This window comes from Piliocolobus tephrosceles, chromosome X (genome assembly GCF_002776525.5).
Source record: "Piliocolobus tephrosceles isolate RC106 chromosome X, ASM277652v3, whole genome shotgun sequence".
In the NCBI taxonomy this organism is placed as follows: Eukaryota; Metazoa; Chordata; class Mammalia; order Primates; family Cercopithecidae; genus Piliocolobus; species Piliocolobus tephrosceles.
In genome coordinates this window covers 68,603,439-68,617,234 of record NC_045455.1, presented here as the reverse complement: position 1 = coordinate 68,617,234, position 13,796 = coordinate 68,603,439, and the positions used below count along the sequence as shown (strand labels likewise).

The 13,796-nt window shown below is 37.8% G+C and overlaps 1 protein-coding gene across 1 annotated transcript in view; it reads left to right on the top strand.

Annotated features, from left to right (window-relative positions):
• Positions 1 to 13,796, top strand: part of RB1 (RB transcriptional corepressor 1) — a 174,359-nt gene that overhangs the window by 156,225 nt on the left and 4,338 nt on the right. Inside the window, exons 20-26 of the mRNA XM_023187397.1 lie at positions 2,140 to 2,285; positions 6,124 to 6,228; positions 7,316 to 7,429; positions 7,523 to 7,686; positions 9,601 to 9,631; positions 12,930 to 13,072; positions 13,581 to 13,630. Coding sequence (XP_023043165.1) covers positions 2,140 to 2,285; positions 6,124 to 6,228; positions 7,316 to 7,429; positions 7,523 to 7,686; positions 9,601 to 9,631; positions 12,930 to 13,072; positions 13,581 to 13,630 — 753 coding nt within the window. The remainder of the gene's footprint in view (positions 1 to 2,139; positions 2,286 to 6,123; positions 6,229 to 7,315; positions 7,430 to 7,522; positions 7,687 to 9,600; positions 9,632 to 12,929; positions 13,073 to 13,580; positions 13,631 to 13,796) is intronic.

Here is a 13,796-nt window from a genome sequence, read left to right as displayed (position 1 = left end):
CAGGCACTCCCTGGCCTGAAGGTAGGGCCTCAACAGGAGGCCCATCTGCCTCCTGTCGCCATCCATGCGCCAAGAGGCATCTGCAGGCCAGTGCCAAGCTGCCCTCAGCCCCCGCTTCGGCTTCCCCCGTGCTTGTCAGCGCCCAAAGTCTGGAGAGGGCTGAGGCGGCAGGGGGCTGGTGTGTCAGCGCTGCCTTGAGCGTGCGCACACCCGGCTGGGCTGCGACAGCACCCAGGCTCAGCCCTGACTTTGCTCCGAGATTGGAGTGGGCGCTGACAGCAGGGAGAAACCAGGCAGTGGGAGCAGGCACTTCTGAGCCTGCGAGGGCGGTGGCGGTGAGGGGGTGCCTTCCTGGACCCCCAAGAGTACAGAGATGCCTGGGTCCACAGCCACGGTTTGGGTAGCTGCAGCTGCACCGGGGAGGGTGGGACTCCCACCTGCTCCCCAGCCCTGAGAGCACAGGGATGCCTGGGTCCGCAGCGGTGGCCTGGGCAGCTGCAGAAGCACTGGGGAGCTCCTGTCCCTACTCGGAAGGGGCGGGGTTCCTACTTGTCACCGGCTCCCCCGGGCTTCCTGGAGCATGCCGCCCCATCCATGCCTCCCTGCTGCAGCGGGTGTGATGTACATACAAAAGTAGTGTGTTGTTGCCTACTGCAGACACATTTAGTGGATATTTTCAGGACCTTTAAGAAGGCCAGTAACCAGGTCATGTGGCATTCTCTGAGTGTGTATATATATTGTGGGGTGGGGAGATTGATTTGAGTGTCTGTGCACACGTATATACTTCCTACTGTACACCCACTTGGAGCTCTTTGAAGAACAGTAAAAGGTCATGTTCCTCCATGATAATCTTTTTCCTGATTTTATTCAAGTAAGAATTATGCTGAGTTTTACAGGCATATTGTCAGATATTATCCTTAGGTTAGAGCAGTGGATTTCAAAGTGTCATTCCCAACCAGCAGAATCCACATCACCTGGAAATTGTAGAAATGAGAATTCTGGGGCTCCAACCTAGACCCGCTCAATCAGAAACTCTAAGATAGGGCCCCCAAAACCTTGTTTTAACCAATCCTCCAGCTAAGTCTGATGTATGCTAAAGTTTAACACCACTGAGATAAATTGTTAGCTTTTAAAATTTCAAATTAGCTTATGCAAGTCATTGAAAGAGACACATAAAGGGTCTTTATATGATATTTAAAGTAGATGAAGGAAAATTCAATTTTATGGATTCCTTTTTGCCAAATTTGCATTTTCAGTAGTTTTTATAGACTAAATAAATTACATATTGCAGTCATTTTACACTTAGGTAATCTACAAGTTTACCATTTTTCAACAGAGTATCCTCCATTGGTATTTTATAGAGAAATGTGTGGTTTAATTTTTTTAGGACTGGAAAAATTCATAGACATTGGCAATTATATAATTTTTAAAAAGATTGTTCCTCTTTAATATTGATAGTGGGAATGACCAATGGTGAGTGATTATTCATGGAATTGAAACAAGCCCTACTGGGTTGGCCGAATTTCACAGTGTCTTATGACCTTTCCTCCACTACTTCCCACCTCTGCCCTAATTTCATGCCATAATAGTTAATTCAGCATGTATCATGCTGCCTTATATGTACCTAGAACTGTGCTAACACAAGGAATCAATTATTTTTAAGGAAAATAGTGGTAGAAAAATCTTAAAACATCACCACTAAAGAACTTATTCATGTAACCAAACACCACCTGTTCCCCCAAACACCTATTTAAAAAAAAAAAAAAAAACTCATGCCTACATAATGAAGCCTCCATAAAAACTCAAAAGGACCTGGTTCTGGGAGCTTCTGGATATCTGCCCAGCTGGAGGTTCCTGGAGAAAAGCATGCCTGGGGAGGGCAAGGAAATTCCATGCCCCTTCTCACATGCCTTGCCCTCTGCATCTCTTCATTTGTATCCCTTGTAATATCCTTCATAATAAACCAGTAAACGTGTTTCTCTGGGCGGGGGTGGGGGGTGGGGGGGAAGAGTGGCAGAAATGAGGTTTCTGTTAAAATGCTACTTAACAGCATTATAATCAGCAATTCATGATTTGAAAAAAATCTACTTGTAATTCAAAATGAACAGTAAAAATGACTAATTCTTCTTATCCCCACAGTGTATCGGCTAGCTTATCTCCGGCTGAATACACTGTGTGAACGCCTTCTATCTGAGCACCCAGAACTAGAACACATCATCTGGACCCTTTTCCAGCACACGCTGCAGAATGAGTATGAACTCATGAGAGACAGGCATTTGGACCAAGTAAGAAAATCAAGCACTTCACCTTCTCTCCTCCCTACTTACTTGTTAACTGATTTCTTACTTTTTTCTTTTCTTTTTTTTTTGAGATGGAGTCTCACTCTGTTGCCCAGGCTGGAGTGCAGTGGTGCAATCTCGGCTCACTGCAACCTCCACCTCCCAGGTTCAAGTGATTCTCCTGCCTCAGCCTCCCAAGTAGCTAGGATTACAGGCATGTACCACCACGCCTGGTTAATTTTGTATTTTAGTAGAGACAGGTTTCCACCATGTTGGCCAGGCTGGTCTCGAACTTCTGACCTCAGGTGATCCATTTGCCTACAGCCTCCCAAAGTGTTGGGATTACAGGCTTGAGCCACCGCACCCAGCCTTGTTAAGTGATTTCTAAAGAAAATATTAGATTCAAATGAGAAACTAGATCAATTTATTAGACTTAATATATGTTCATTTTTTGGCTACCATTTACATTTTTGTTGTAATTCTTACAAATTAAAGCTTTAACACTCAAGAGTATGTTTTAGTAACTACTTATTTAATGACACAAAAGATCTTACCTGTAAAAAAATAGGTGAAGAACCTTCTTATAGGCTTTTTCTGTGTAGTAGTGAGCTAGGTATCATTTTAGTGTGAAAAAAGCATGAGACTTAAGAATCAGTTGATTTAAAACAATACCTATTGAATGAATGAATGAAATCAATTAGTTTACAATGAGAGAATGATCTTTCATATCCTCCTTTTTCTCTATAAAATAGGTTAATAAGAACAATATACTTTTGGCTGGGTGCGGTGGCTCACATCTGTAATCCTAGCACTTTGGGATGCTGAGGTGGGCAGATCGCTTGAGCTCGGGAGTTTGAGACCAGCCTGGGCAACTTGGCAAAACTTCATCTCTACAAAAAATTTAAAAATTAGCCAGCTACTTGAGAGGCTGAAGTGGGAGGATTTCTTGAGCCCAGGAGGCGGAGGTTGCAAGTGAGCTGAGATCACACCACTGTACTCCGGCCTGGGTAACAGAGCAAGACCCTGTCTCAAAAAATTTTTTTTTCTAATTAAAAAAATATATATATACATATATATAGTTAATAGCTTTACTGACATAATTCACACACCATAAAAACCACCCATTTAAAATGTACAATTCGGTGGTTTTTAGTGTATTCACAGAGTTGTCTATTCACAAACATCACCACAATCAATTGTAGAATTTGTATCACACCAGAAAGAAACTCCATACCCTCAAGCAGTCACCCCCTATTCCCCTACCCCCTCAGCCTAAGACAATATTAATCTGTTTTCTCTCTATGGACTTTCCTCTTCTAGACATTTCATACACATGGAATTATATAGTCTGTGGTCTTTTGTGTTTGGCTTCTTTCATTTAGCATGTTTTCAAGGTTCATCTGTATTGTAGCTTGTATCAGTACTTCATTCCTTTTCATTGCCAGATAATATTCCATTGTATGAATATATACCACATTATGCTTATCATTCATGAAGTGATAAACATTTGGGTTGTTTCCACTTTTTGGCCATTATGAATAATGTTACTGTGAACATTTATGTACGTGTTTTCATTTCTCCTGGGTACATACCTAGGAGTAGAATTGCTAGGTCATATGATGATTCTATGTTAACTTTTTGAGGAATGCCCAGATCATTTTCCAAAGTGGCTATACCATTTTACATGGCTACCAATAATGTATGAGGTTCCAATTTCTCTGTATCCTCACCAACTTTTTTTATCTTTTTTTTTTTTATCATAGCCATCCTAGTGGGTATAAAGTGGCATCTCAGTATGCTTTTGATTTGCATTTCTCTGATGGCTAGTGATGGTGAGCACCTTTTCATGTGTTTACTGGCCATGTGTATATCTTCTTTAGAGAAATGTCTATTCAGACCCTTTGCCCATTTTATTTTTATTTTTATTTTTTTGACACGGAGTCTTGCTCTGTCGCCCAGGCTAGAGTATAGTGGCATGATCTCAGCTTACGGTAACCTCTGCCTCCCAGGTTCAGCGATTCTCCTGCCTCAGCCTCCTGAGTAGCTGGGATTACAGGTGTGTGCCATCACGCTGGCTAATTTCTGTATTTTTTCAGAAATACAGGGTTTTTTCTGTATTGACAGAAATGAGACAGGGTTTCATTATGTCGGTCAGGCTGCTCTCAAAGTCCTGACCTTGTGATCCACCCGCCTCTGCCTTCCAAAGTGCTGGGATTACGGGTGTGAGCCACCATGCCCAGCCCATTTTGTTTTGAGACATGGTCTTATTCTGTCACCCAGGTTGGAGTGCAGTGACATGATCATAGCTCACTACGGCCTCGAATCCCCAGGTTCAAGTGTTCCTCCCACTTCTGCCTCCTGAGTAGCTGGGACTATAGGCACACACCACCACGCCCAGCTAATTTTTGTATTTTTTGTAGAGCTAGGGTTTTGCCATGTTGCTCAGGCTGATCTCGAACTCCTGAGCTCAAGTGAGTCACCCACCTGGGCCTCCCAAAGTGCTGAGATTACAGGCATGAGCCACCACACCCAGACTGCCCAGTATTTAATAGGGTTATTTGTCTTGTTATTATTGAACTGTAAGGGATCTTTATGTAGTCTACATACAAGTCCCTTATCACATACATAATTTGAAAATATTTTCTTCCTTTCTGTGAGTTGTTTCACTTTGTTGGTAGTGTCCTTTGAAACACAAGTTTTTTATTTTGATGATGTCCAATTTATGTAGTTGTTTTCTTGTTACTGATGCTTTAGTGTCATATCTAAGAAACCAGTGCCAAATCTGAAGTTGTTAAGATTTATCCCTGTTTTCCTCCAAAAGGTTTATAGTTTTAGTTCTTACATTTAGGTTTTGCTCCATTTTGAGCTAATTTTTTAATATAGTTGAGGTAGGAGTCCAGCTTCATTCTTTTGTATGTGGATAACTAGTTGTTCCAGCACCATTTTTTGAAAAGATTTTTTTCTCTCCTCATTGACAGTTGTCAAAAAATCACTTGACTGTAAATATGTAAATATTTATTTCTGGACTCTCAATTCTGTTTCATTGATCTACATAAGGTATTTTTATGCCAGTACTACACTGTCTACACTTGGCTGTAGGATGCCAAGCAAAAGATGATTATTTGGCACTCTTGGCAATAGTAGGTAAGAGCAAGAATGTTGCAGAAGTAATGAGTACTTAAATTAGGCTATAAAGTTCATACAAATAAAGTCTGATGTTTTAAAGTCACAGGGAATCATTTTCAGAACTTAGTTTTGCATTTAAAATATCTTTTATTGAAATGTAATACACATATGTAAAAACCTGTGTATCAAAAGGATACATTCTAACAAAAATTCATCAACTGAACTTAGTTATATAACCAGCATCCAGATCTGGAAACAAAACATTGTCAGCAACACATAAGACTCTCTTACATGCCCTTCCAGTCACCATGGCCTCCTCACCACCACCACCAAGTGTGTTCAATATTATTGTATCTGATAGTTTGAAACGTTTTCACACCTGGCTTTTTGAAGTGCTAGTTATACAAAATTAATTGATTCTAGTTTCAACTTTTCTGGGAAACATTTAAGGGACAAGAGCCAAAGTTAGGGTAAAATTTACAAGCCAGGTGATCAGTCCTGAATAATTGAGCCTTGGTGATTTGCATTTTGTTCTTTAAACACACTTTGGGTTAAACACTTCATGTAGAATTTCAAACTGAGCTCAGTGTGGAAAGAAATAACTCTGTAGGAAATTAAACTTTTCTTTTTTGAGGCTAAAAGAAAGAAAACAGTGTTTTTTAAGAACAAAACCATGTAATAAAATTCTGACTACTTTTACATCATATTTATTCACTAGATTATGATGTGTTCCATGTATGGCATATGCAAAGTGAAGAATATAGACCTTAAATTCAAAATCATCGTAACAGCATATAAGGATCTTCCTCATGCTGTTCAGGAGGTAGGTAATTTTCCATAGTAAGTTTTTTTTGATAAATCCATATCTATAACATAGGTAATTTTATTCATTAATGAGATCATATATTCTGACCTTATTTTGTAAATTCACAAATAAAAACTTTTATATTATTTATTTGTAACAAATAGAATTGGAAAGATAAGGCAAATAATGAAATTATCCATATCCATATTTTTTAATAAAGTTAATAATACTTTATCCCTGTAATAAGCAGGTATTTGTAATAAACTTGACATGAGTCATAGAACATTAGATATTCTTTGAAGTTATTTGTATTAGTTTATAGGAAAAGCCAGTATAAATGCAGCCTTGCAAATAAATAATAAAAATGTTCAGTATAAACACATTTTGTGTTTCTGGTTTACCTTCCCTTTAGAGAAACAGTAGTAGTAAAATATACTTGGTATGACTTTTTCATATTGTTTTGTGGAAAGTGAGTTGTGGGATATTTTTCCCATTTATTATTGGAGTTTTCAAAAGTAATACAAACCAAGTCATTTTTGTTTGTATGTTTGAAGTTATTTTCTAAATTCAATCATTTTAATTGTATATATCAGAGGCATCTGATATAACCTCTGTGTTTTTACCTAAAATTTGAGTGAAATCTATCACTAAAATATAGTGCCTTTACTAAATATCTACTTCTTGCAATTGAGTAATGCATCCTTAAACCCTTATAGATTGGGGGGAATACCAGGAGGTACAGGCCAGAGAGTGTCGTCCAAATATTGATGCATAATATTATTGGCTTTCGCTCAGCTCTGGCCCTTTGATCCCCTTTGATCATGCTTTCCATTCTGCTAGCCTGCCTACTCCTGTCTTCTTAGATGGCCAGCTATTCCATCTGCTGCTGCCTGGCTATTTCTCTCAATCATTCTGTGACATTTCACTTCTCGGAGAGCAGCTATAATCCAAGCCTAAGAAGTAATTTTAGATTATTTTTTTCTTTTATAATATGTGCTTCTTATCAGTCAAAAAGTATTATAAACTAAGGAAATCTAAAGGTAGAAATTTTAAAATTCATTTAACAAGTAAATTTTACTTTTTTTTTTCTACTATTCTTTCTCAGACATTCAAACGTGTTTTGATCAAAGAAGAGGAGTATGATTCTATTATAGTATTCTATAACTCGGTCTTCATGCAGAGACTGAAAACAAATATTTTGCAGTATGCTTCCACCAGGGTAGGTCGAAAGTATCCTTTGACTGGAAAAATCTAATGTAATGGGTCCACCAAAACATTAAGTAAATGGTCTACTTTTCTGTTTTTGCTCTAGCCCCCTACCTTGTCACCAATACCTCACATTCCTCGAAGTCCTTACAAGTTTCCTAGTTCACCCTTACGGATTCCTGGAGGGAACATCTATATTTCACCCCTGAAGAGTCCGTATAAAATTTCAGAAGGTCTCCCAACACCAACAAAAATGACTCCAAGATCAAGGTGTGTGTTTTCTCTTTAGGGAAGTAGTAAAGAATGAGAGGGCGATTATTTTGATCCAAGAATAAAAAGTATAAAGCTTTCTTCATTTCAAATAAGCTAGACTCTTGAAACTCTATTTGCTTATTTAAGTAACATAATAAGAATATGGAGAGAAAGAAAATCTGTTTACTTGGATGAGTTTACAGATTTACTTATCAGATTTCCTGACTGTTAGGGTATCTTCTTTTGTAAACAATTTGAGAACCAGTTTGGTTATGTTTCAAAACACTTTCATATTTTTCTAAGTAGCCAATCTGCTAAACAAAGCAGGTTACTTTAGGTTGAGTACTTTTAGTTTGTAGTTTATTGGATGTCCTGTAAATTTTGCTTCCTGTGGATTTTGTTCATTTTGCTTGTTATATTAAATGTAGATTACTGTCAATTAAGTCTTTAGAGGTCCATCCCTAATCCTGCTGACAGCCACTTTACCACCTTACCTTGGGCAGGTCTCTATCTCTACTTCACCAGGGTGCTGTGGATCAGGGAAATGATGAGTATGAAGCTGTTTTAAATGCTCAGATGAAAGGTTGTGTGCCTACAAATCATTATATTATCTTCCACATCCAACCACAAGTGCTCTCTGGCTTTGAAGTGCTTCAATTGACTAATTATATGTTGTCATGGGCTATTTGAAACTGACTTTATTTGTGTTAAGTAGGAGGCAGATTAGCTAGTATAGTTAATGTAGTCTCATCTCAGAAATTATCAGCCCATATGGTTGTACCTAATGGGCAAGAAAAGGGGAATATGTTGGCCTTTCAGAAAACATTTGCATGGTATATTTAATTATTTTAGTAGTACATACTCATTATAAAAATTTCAAACTCTACAGAAAAATATGAAGTGAGAAATAATTGGCAATATGATACAAATGCTCTCATGTGCCTCTGTATCATCCTTTATTTATTCTTGTAGCTGGATATCTGTGTAGTGATACCTACTACTTGTTCTAAGCTGCTAAGATGCCATGTCATGTCTATTTAAGAAAATTTACATTGTTCCATGCCACTATATGAAAATGTATACTTAGGTAGTTTTCTTTAATAGTGATAATTAGTCCATACTATGGTGATAATGATGGCTACTTGCTGATACTTAGTGAAATAAATTCCGTGTTGGTAGTCTTTAGCAAAAAAGTCACATTCTGAACATCCTAACTAATAAATCATTGACCAGGCATTAGGAGAGCATCTTAACACTACCTAGTACATTTAGGTGTTCTGGTTAATCAAATATTATATGTAGAATCATGGCCACTTATCAAGGAATTAGAGGACAAAAAATTCTCTCTATTCACTAGTTCCATGTTCATATTTTCAAATCTTTGTTGAGTCATGTCAGTCTAATGATGTTCTTCAGATTTATTATAAGAACATAAATTATATGGTTCAAATAAAGACAGACTAATAAAGATTTCTGACTCTATATATGATATATGATAGCCTTTACTATATCAATATAGATGCTAATTAGAATTCTGATTGTTACTTAATATGGTAAGTTTTTCCAAATATTACTTGAATTTTAAATGAGAAAATATGAAAGAAATTTGATAACTTACCCATTGATTTATGAAGAACTCAGTAGGGGTAAACTTGAAACTTTCCTTTGCCCTCCCTAAATATGGGCAATGGCAGAATATGTTCTTGCAGACTTATAACTTTTGCTTTAAAACTAAGAGACTAGGTGAGTATATGATTAAATGGGCACTGTTAGAATAATTCCCAAATGAATATAGTTTGTCAATAGTTCTAGGGTAGAGGTAACCTTTAATTTAGTATTCCTAATAGTTCCGAATGATGTATCTATGCTCGTCTCTGCAAAATTATATATGATTTTTTTATTACTAATTGGTATTTCATCTTAACTTGACAGAATCTTAGTATCAATTGGTGAATCATTTGGGGTGAGTATTTTCTTTCTATGAAATATAATAGTATGCATTGTAAGTATAAAAGAAATTAAAGCTTTCTATAATTCGAGTTTCTAAATGTAATTATTCAAACACCTCATCCAGGCATATTGCATAGAAATTTATGAGATATATATATATATATCATACTCCTAATTGGTGAACTTCAAAACTTTTCTAAATATTCATTTGAGATTATATAATACATATATACATTTGTGTATATACATACATATATACGTCAGCTGTTTTTGCTCATAACACGTCTGTCACCAAATGTGTAAGATTTTTTTTCTCACACAAATCTATTCTTCAACTCTCTGGTGTTCTACAATTCAATTCAATTCTGACACTAATTACTTAGAGTCAGCATCAGACTCCACAGGTTCAAGGGCTCAGTCCCACAAAACTGGTCTCACTGCAGACACCAGTCACAAGCGTCAGGTCCCCAGGCTACACCACACTTCCTTCTGACTTGCATACAAAGTTGGGGGGGGTTCCGATAGTGCCTCTTCCTTACAGGTTTGATCCATTGCCAGAACTACTCACAAAACTCTGGAAAATATTTTACTTACTATTATCAGTTCATCATAAAAGATACAAATGAATAGCCAGATGAAGAAGTATTATATAGGGTGAGGTCCAGAAGAGTCCCTAGCACAGGGGCTTCTGTCCCTGGGGAGTTGGGGTGCACCACCTTCCTAGCACTTGGACATGTTTACCAACTCCAAAGGTCTCCCAGCCTTATTGTTGAGGGGTTTTTATAGGGGTTTCATTATGTAGGCATAATTGATTAACTCAATCTCCAACCGCCTCCCATCCCTGGATAGAGGGTGGGGCTGAAAGTTCCAAGCTTCTGCTCAAGACCTGGTCTTTCTGGCAACCAGCTTCCATCCTAAATTAGCTACGTACGCACCAAGTATCACCTCATTAGAACAAAAGAGGGTCCCATCACCCTTATCACTCAGGAAATTTGAAGGGTTTTAGGAGCTCTGTTCCAGGAACCGGGGACAAAGACCAAATATCACTCCATGATACCATGTATGTATGTACGTAACCTCACAGCAATTTTATAAAGCAGTTTTGAAATTCACTCCTTATGAGTGTGATTTGAAATGAGATACTCCAAAATGTAAGCCCGATATCCAAATGTCACCAGCCTGTCCCTGCCTACTGGTCTCCTTCCATACATATGCACTTTTTGCTTGTCCTTCCTCTCAGACTTCTCAGACTTCTAGGATATTCTTTTTCTGGTACACTGATTAGGAATTGTTTACATGAGATCCTGCCTCAATGAAAGTGGCAGGGCTTCATTCTAGGAGATCCAAGGGAAAGCTTTGCTTTGAAACATTTATTCTAGGCTGCAAATCTACAACACTAGTTGGCCTTCCATTAAGTCACTAATTCAGCAGTCCCATATTCAGTATGCATTACTATTAATATGTTGCACCATCTCCACTCCCCTGAGAGCTTATATTTTCAGTTTTTTTATTTTTATTTTTAGAGACAGTGTCTCCCTCTGTCACCTACTTACCGTAACCTCAAACTCCTCGACTCAAGCAGTCCTCTCACCTTAGCCTCCCAAGTTGCCAGGACTACAGGCATGCACCACCATGACCAGCTAATTTTTTAATTTTTTGTAGAGACAGGGGCTTGCTATGTTGGCCAGATTGGTATTGAACTCCTGGCTTCCATGATCCCCTGTCTCAGCCTCCCAAAGAGCTGGGATTACGAATGTGAGCCACTGCACCTGGCCAGAGAGCTTATATTCTTATAGGAATGCGAAGACTGCCTATATTATGTATTGCTACATAATACATTACCCCCAAACTTAGTGACTTAAAACAAACGTTTATTATCTCAATTTCTGTGGGTCAATAATCTAGGCATGACTTAGCTGGACCAGAGTTTCTCCAAAGTCTGTGATCAAGGTGTCAGCAGGGCCTGCAGTCATCTCAAGGCTCCACTAGAGGAGCATTCACTGGCAGACTTACTCAAATGGCTGTTGGCTGATCCTCGATGCCTGTTGGCCCCTCTATTGGTTTCTTGCCCTTGGGCCCCTCCATAGTGCTACTGGCTACTCACAACATGGCAGCTTGCTTTGCCCAGAGCAGGGACTCTGAGGGAGGCAGGGAAATAAAGAGCAAGAGAGGGGTAGATGGGTCACAGTCTTATTGTAATCTAATTCTGGAAATGACAGCCCATTACTTTTGGTATATTATTTTGGTTAGAAGCAAGACAACAGTAGATCTAGCCCACACATGAGGGGAGGAGGATTACACAAGGAGGTGAATACCAGGAGGTGGGGTCATTGGGAGCCATCTGAGAGGCTGCCCACCACACTGCCTCAAGTAACTAGGGAGAGGTAAAAGTTTGTATGCCAAATGACTAAATGTTAAAATGTGTGTTACAAATAGTTCATGATGGGCTGCAGCTGTCAGGCGTTACAAAGGAGCTCTGGGACCTTACAAGGACAGTTGGAGCTGGCTAGGTATCACATTGTGGTCTTCAAACATTTTTGCTTGCCATAACCTCTAAAATAATTGGGAAAAAGTTGAATGCACTTCTATATCTTAAAGCTGATAATTTCAAATATTATACATTTAATAGCAGCATGGGATTTAGTTTTTGTTAAATTGTATATGTGCTCCAGATAGATTTACCATCAAAACCTGTTTTGAATTTAAAATTGGGAGAATTCGCTCATTTAATTTTTGGAAAATAAAGCATAATTGGCAAAGCTAATTCTCACTGTTGAATCTATCAGTCAAATCAGATGTAATTTCTAACAGAAAGTCTATATGACTTGTCAACATAATACCCACAAAGTGAATCAAAAATTATTATTCATTGAACACATCATCTCTTATCAAATTCTTGTGACCTTCCCTCTGGTTATGTAATAGCCTAAAAGAAAAAAAAAAATGACAAAAGCAAGTTTCCCGAAAGCTATTCTGACTTGCCTACTTCTGAAAAGTAGTCCTGTATGGTGGGTTCTGAAAATGAGGAACCAGCACTTGCAGAGTAGGCAGTTGCTGGAGGAAGAATGTGAGCTGCATGGGAAAAGACAGGAGGATTTACAAAGAGTGGGTGTTTAATTGGGGAGGGAATTAGGTAGTTATTCTGATTTTTAGATATTTCATATATTTTATTTTGTCCAATGAAGCAGAAAATTAAAATGAAGTGATTACCTCTGCCTGATTTTTGACACACCTCAGACTATAACTTGAGGTTGCTAACTACGAAACGCTGGCATTTAATGATTTAAAGTAAAGAATTATGTAATTTGTAGACATCTGAGAAGTTCCAGAAAATAAATCAGATGGTGTGTAACAGCGACCGTGTGCTCAAAAGAAGTGCTGAAGGAAGCAACCCTCCTAAACCGCTGAAAAAACTACGCTTTGATATTGAAGGATCAGATGAAGCAGATGGAAGGTAGGAACCATTTTTGAATGTTTTCCAGTAGCTGAGGTGGTCATCTGGGGAATCCAGTCTTAGCACTGCTCCTGACTTATACCAATTTCTTTCATGCCAAGTTTATTTGGCAGCTGTGAGAATGACTCAAAATAATAGATATGAGTGTAGTGCAAAGTTAAAAACACTTTACAAATTGTGTACCAACATTCAGTGAAGATACCTAATAAACCATGATCTTTTTTACAAAGCTATTGATAAAATTTTGTTATCCTTAACATTAAATTTAAAAATGTTTACTCTCTAAAAATATTAACCACTATGTTTTGTAAGAACCACTGAAAAAATATATAGCATCATAAATTTGTGACATTTATGTTTTAGATGGTTAGTTTTTATATTTTAAAATTAAAAGCTACTCACTAAAATAATAGCATAAAATAAGGCATCGAAAGCATCAGTTACTGGAAATTTGAGTTTTCCTTTTATAAATACACATGAAATGTTTTACATTTTTTTAAATCTGCAGTAAACATCTCCCAGGGGAGTCCAAATTTCAGCAGAAACTGGCAGAAATGAGTAAGTACTTATTTCACCTTGTGTAAATGAAAGAAACAATTGTTTACACTGCAGGAAGTCTTTTCATTCTATAAAAGAATGTATAATCTCTTCAGTTGGCAGGTTTGTTTATGCATTTAAAATATAATTCAATCACGATTATATTATTTACCTACAAACATTTGTG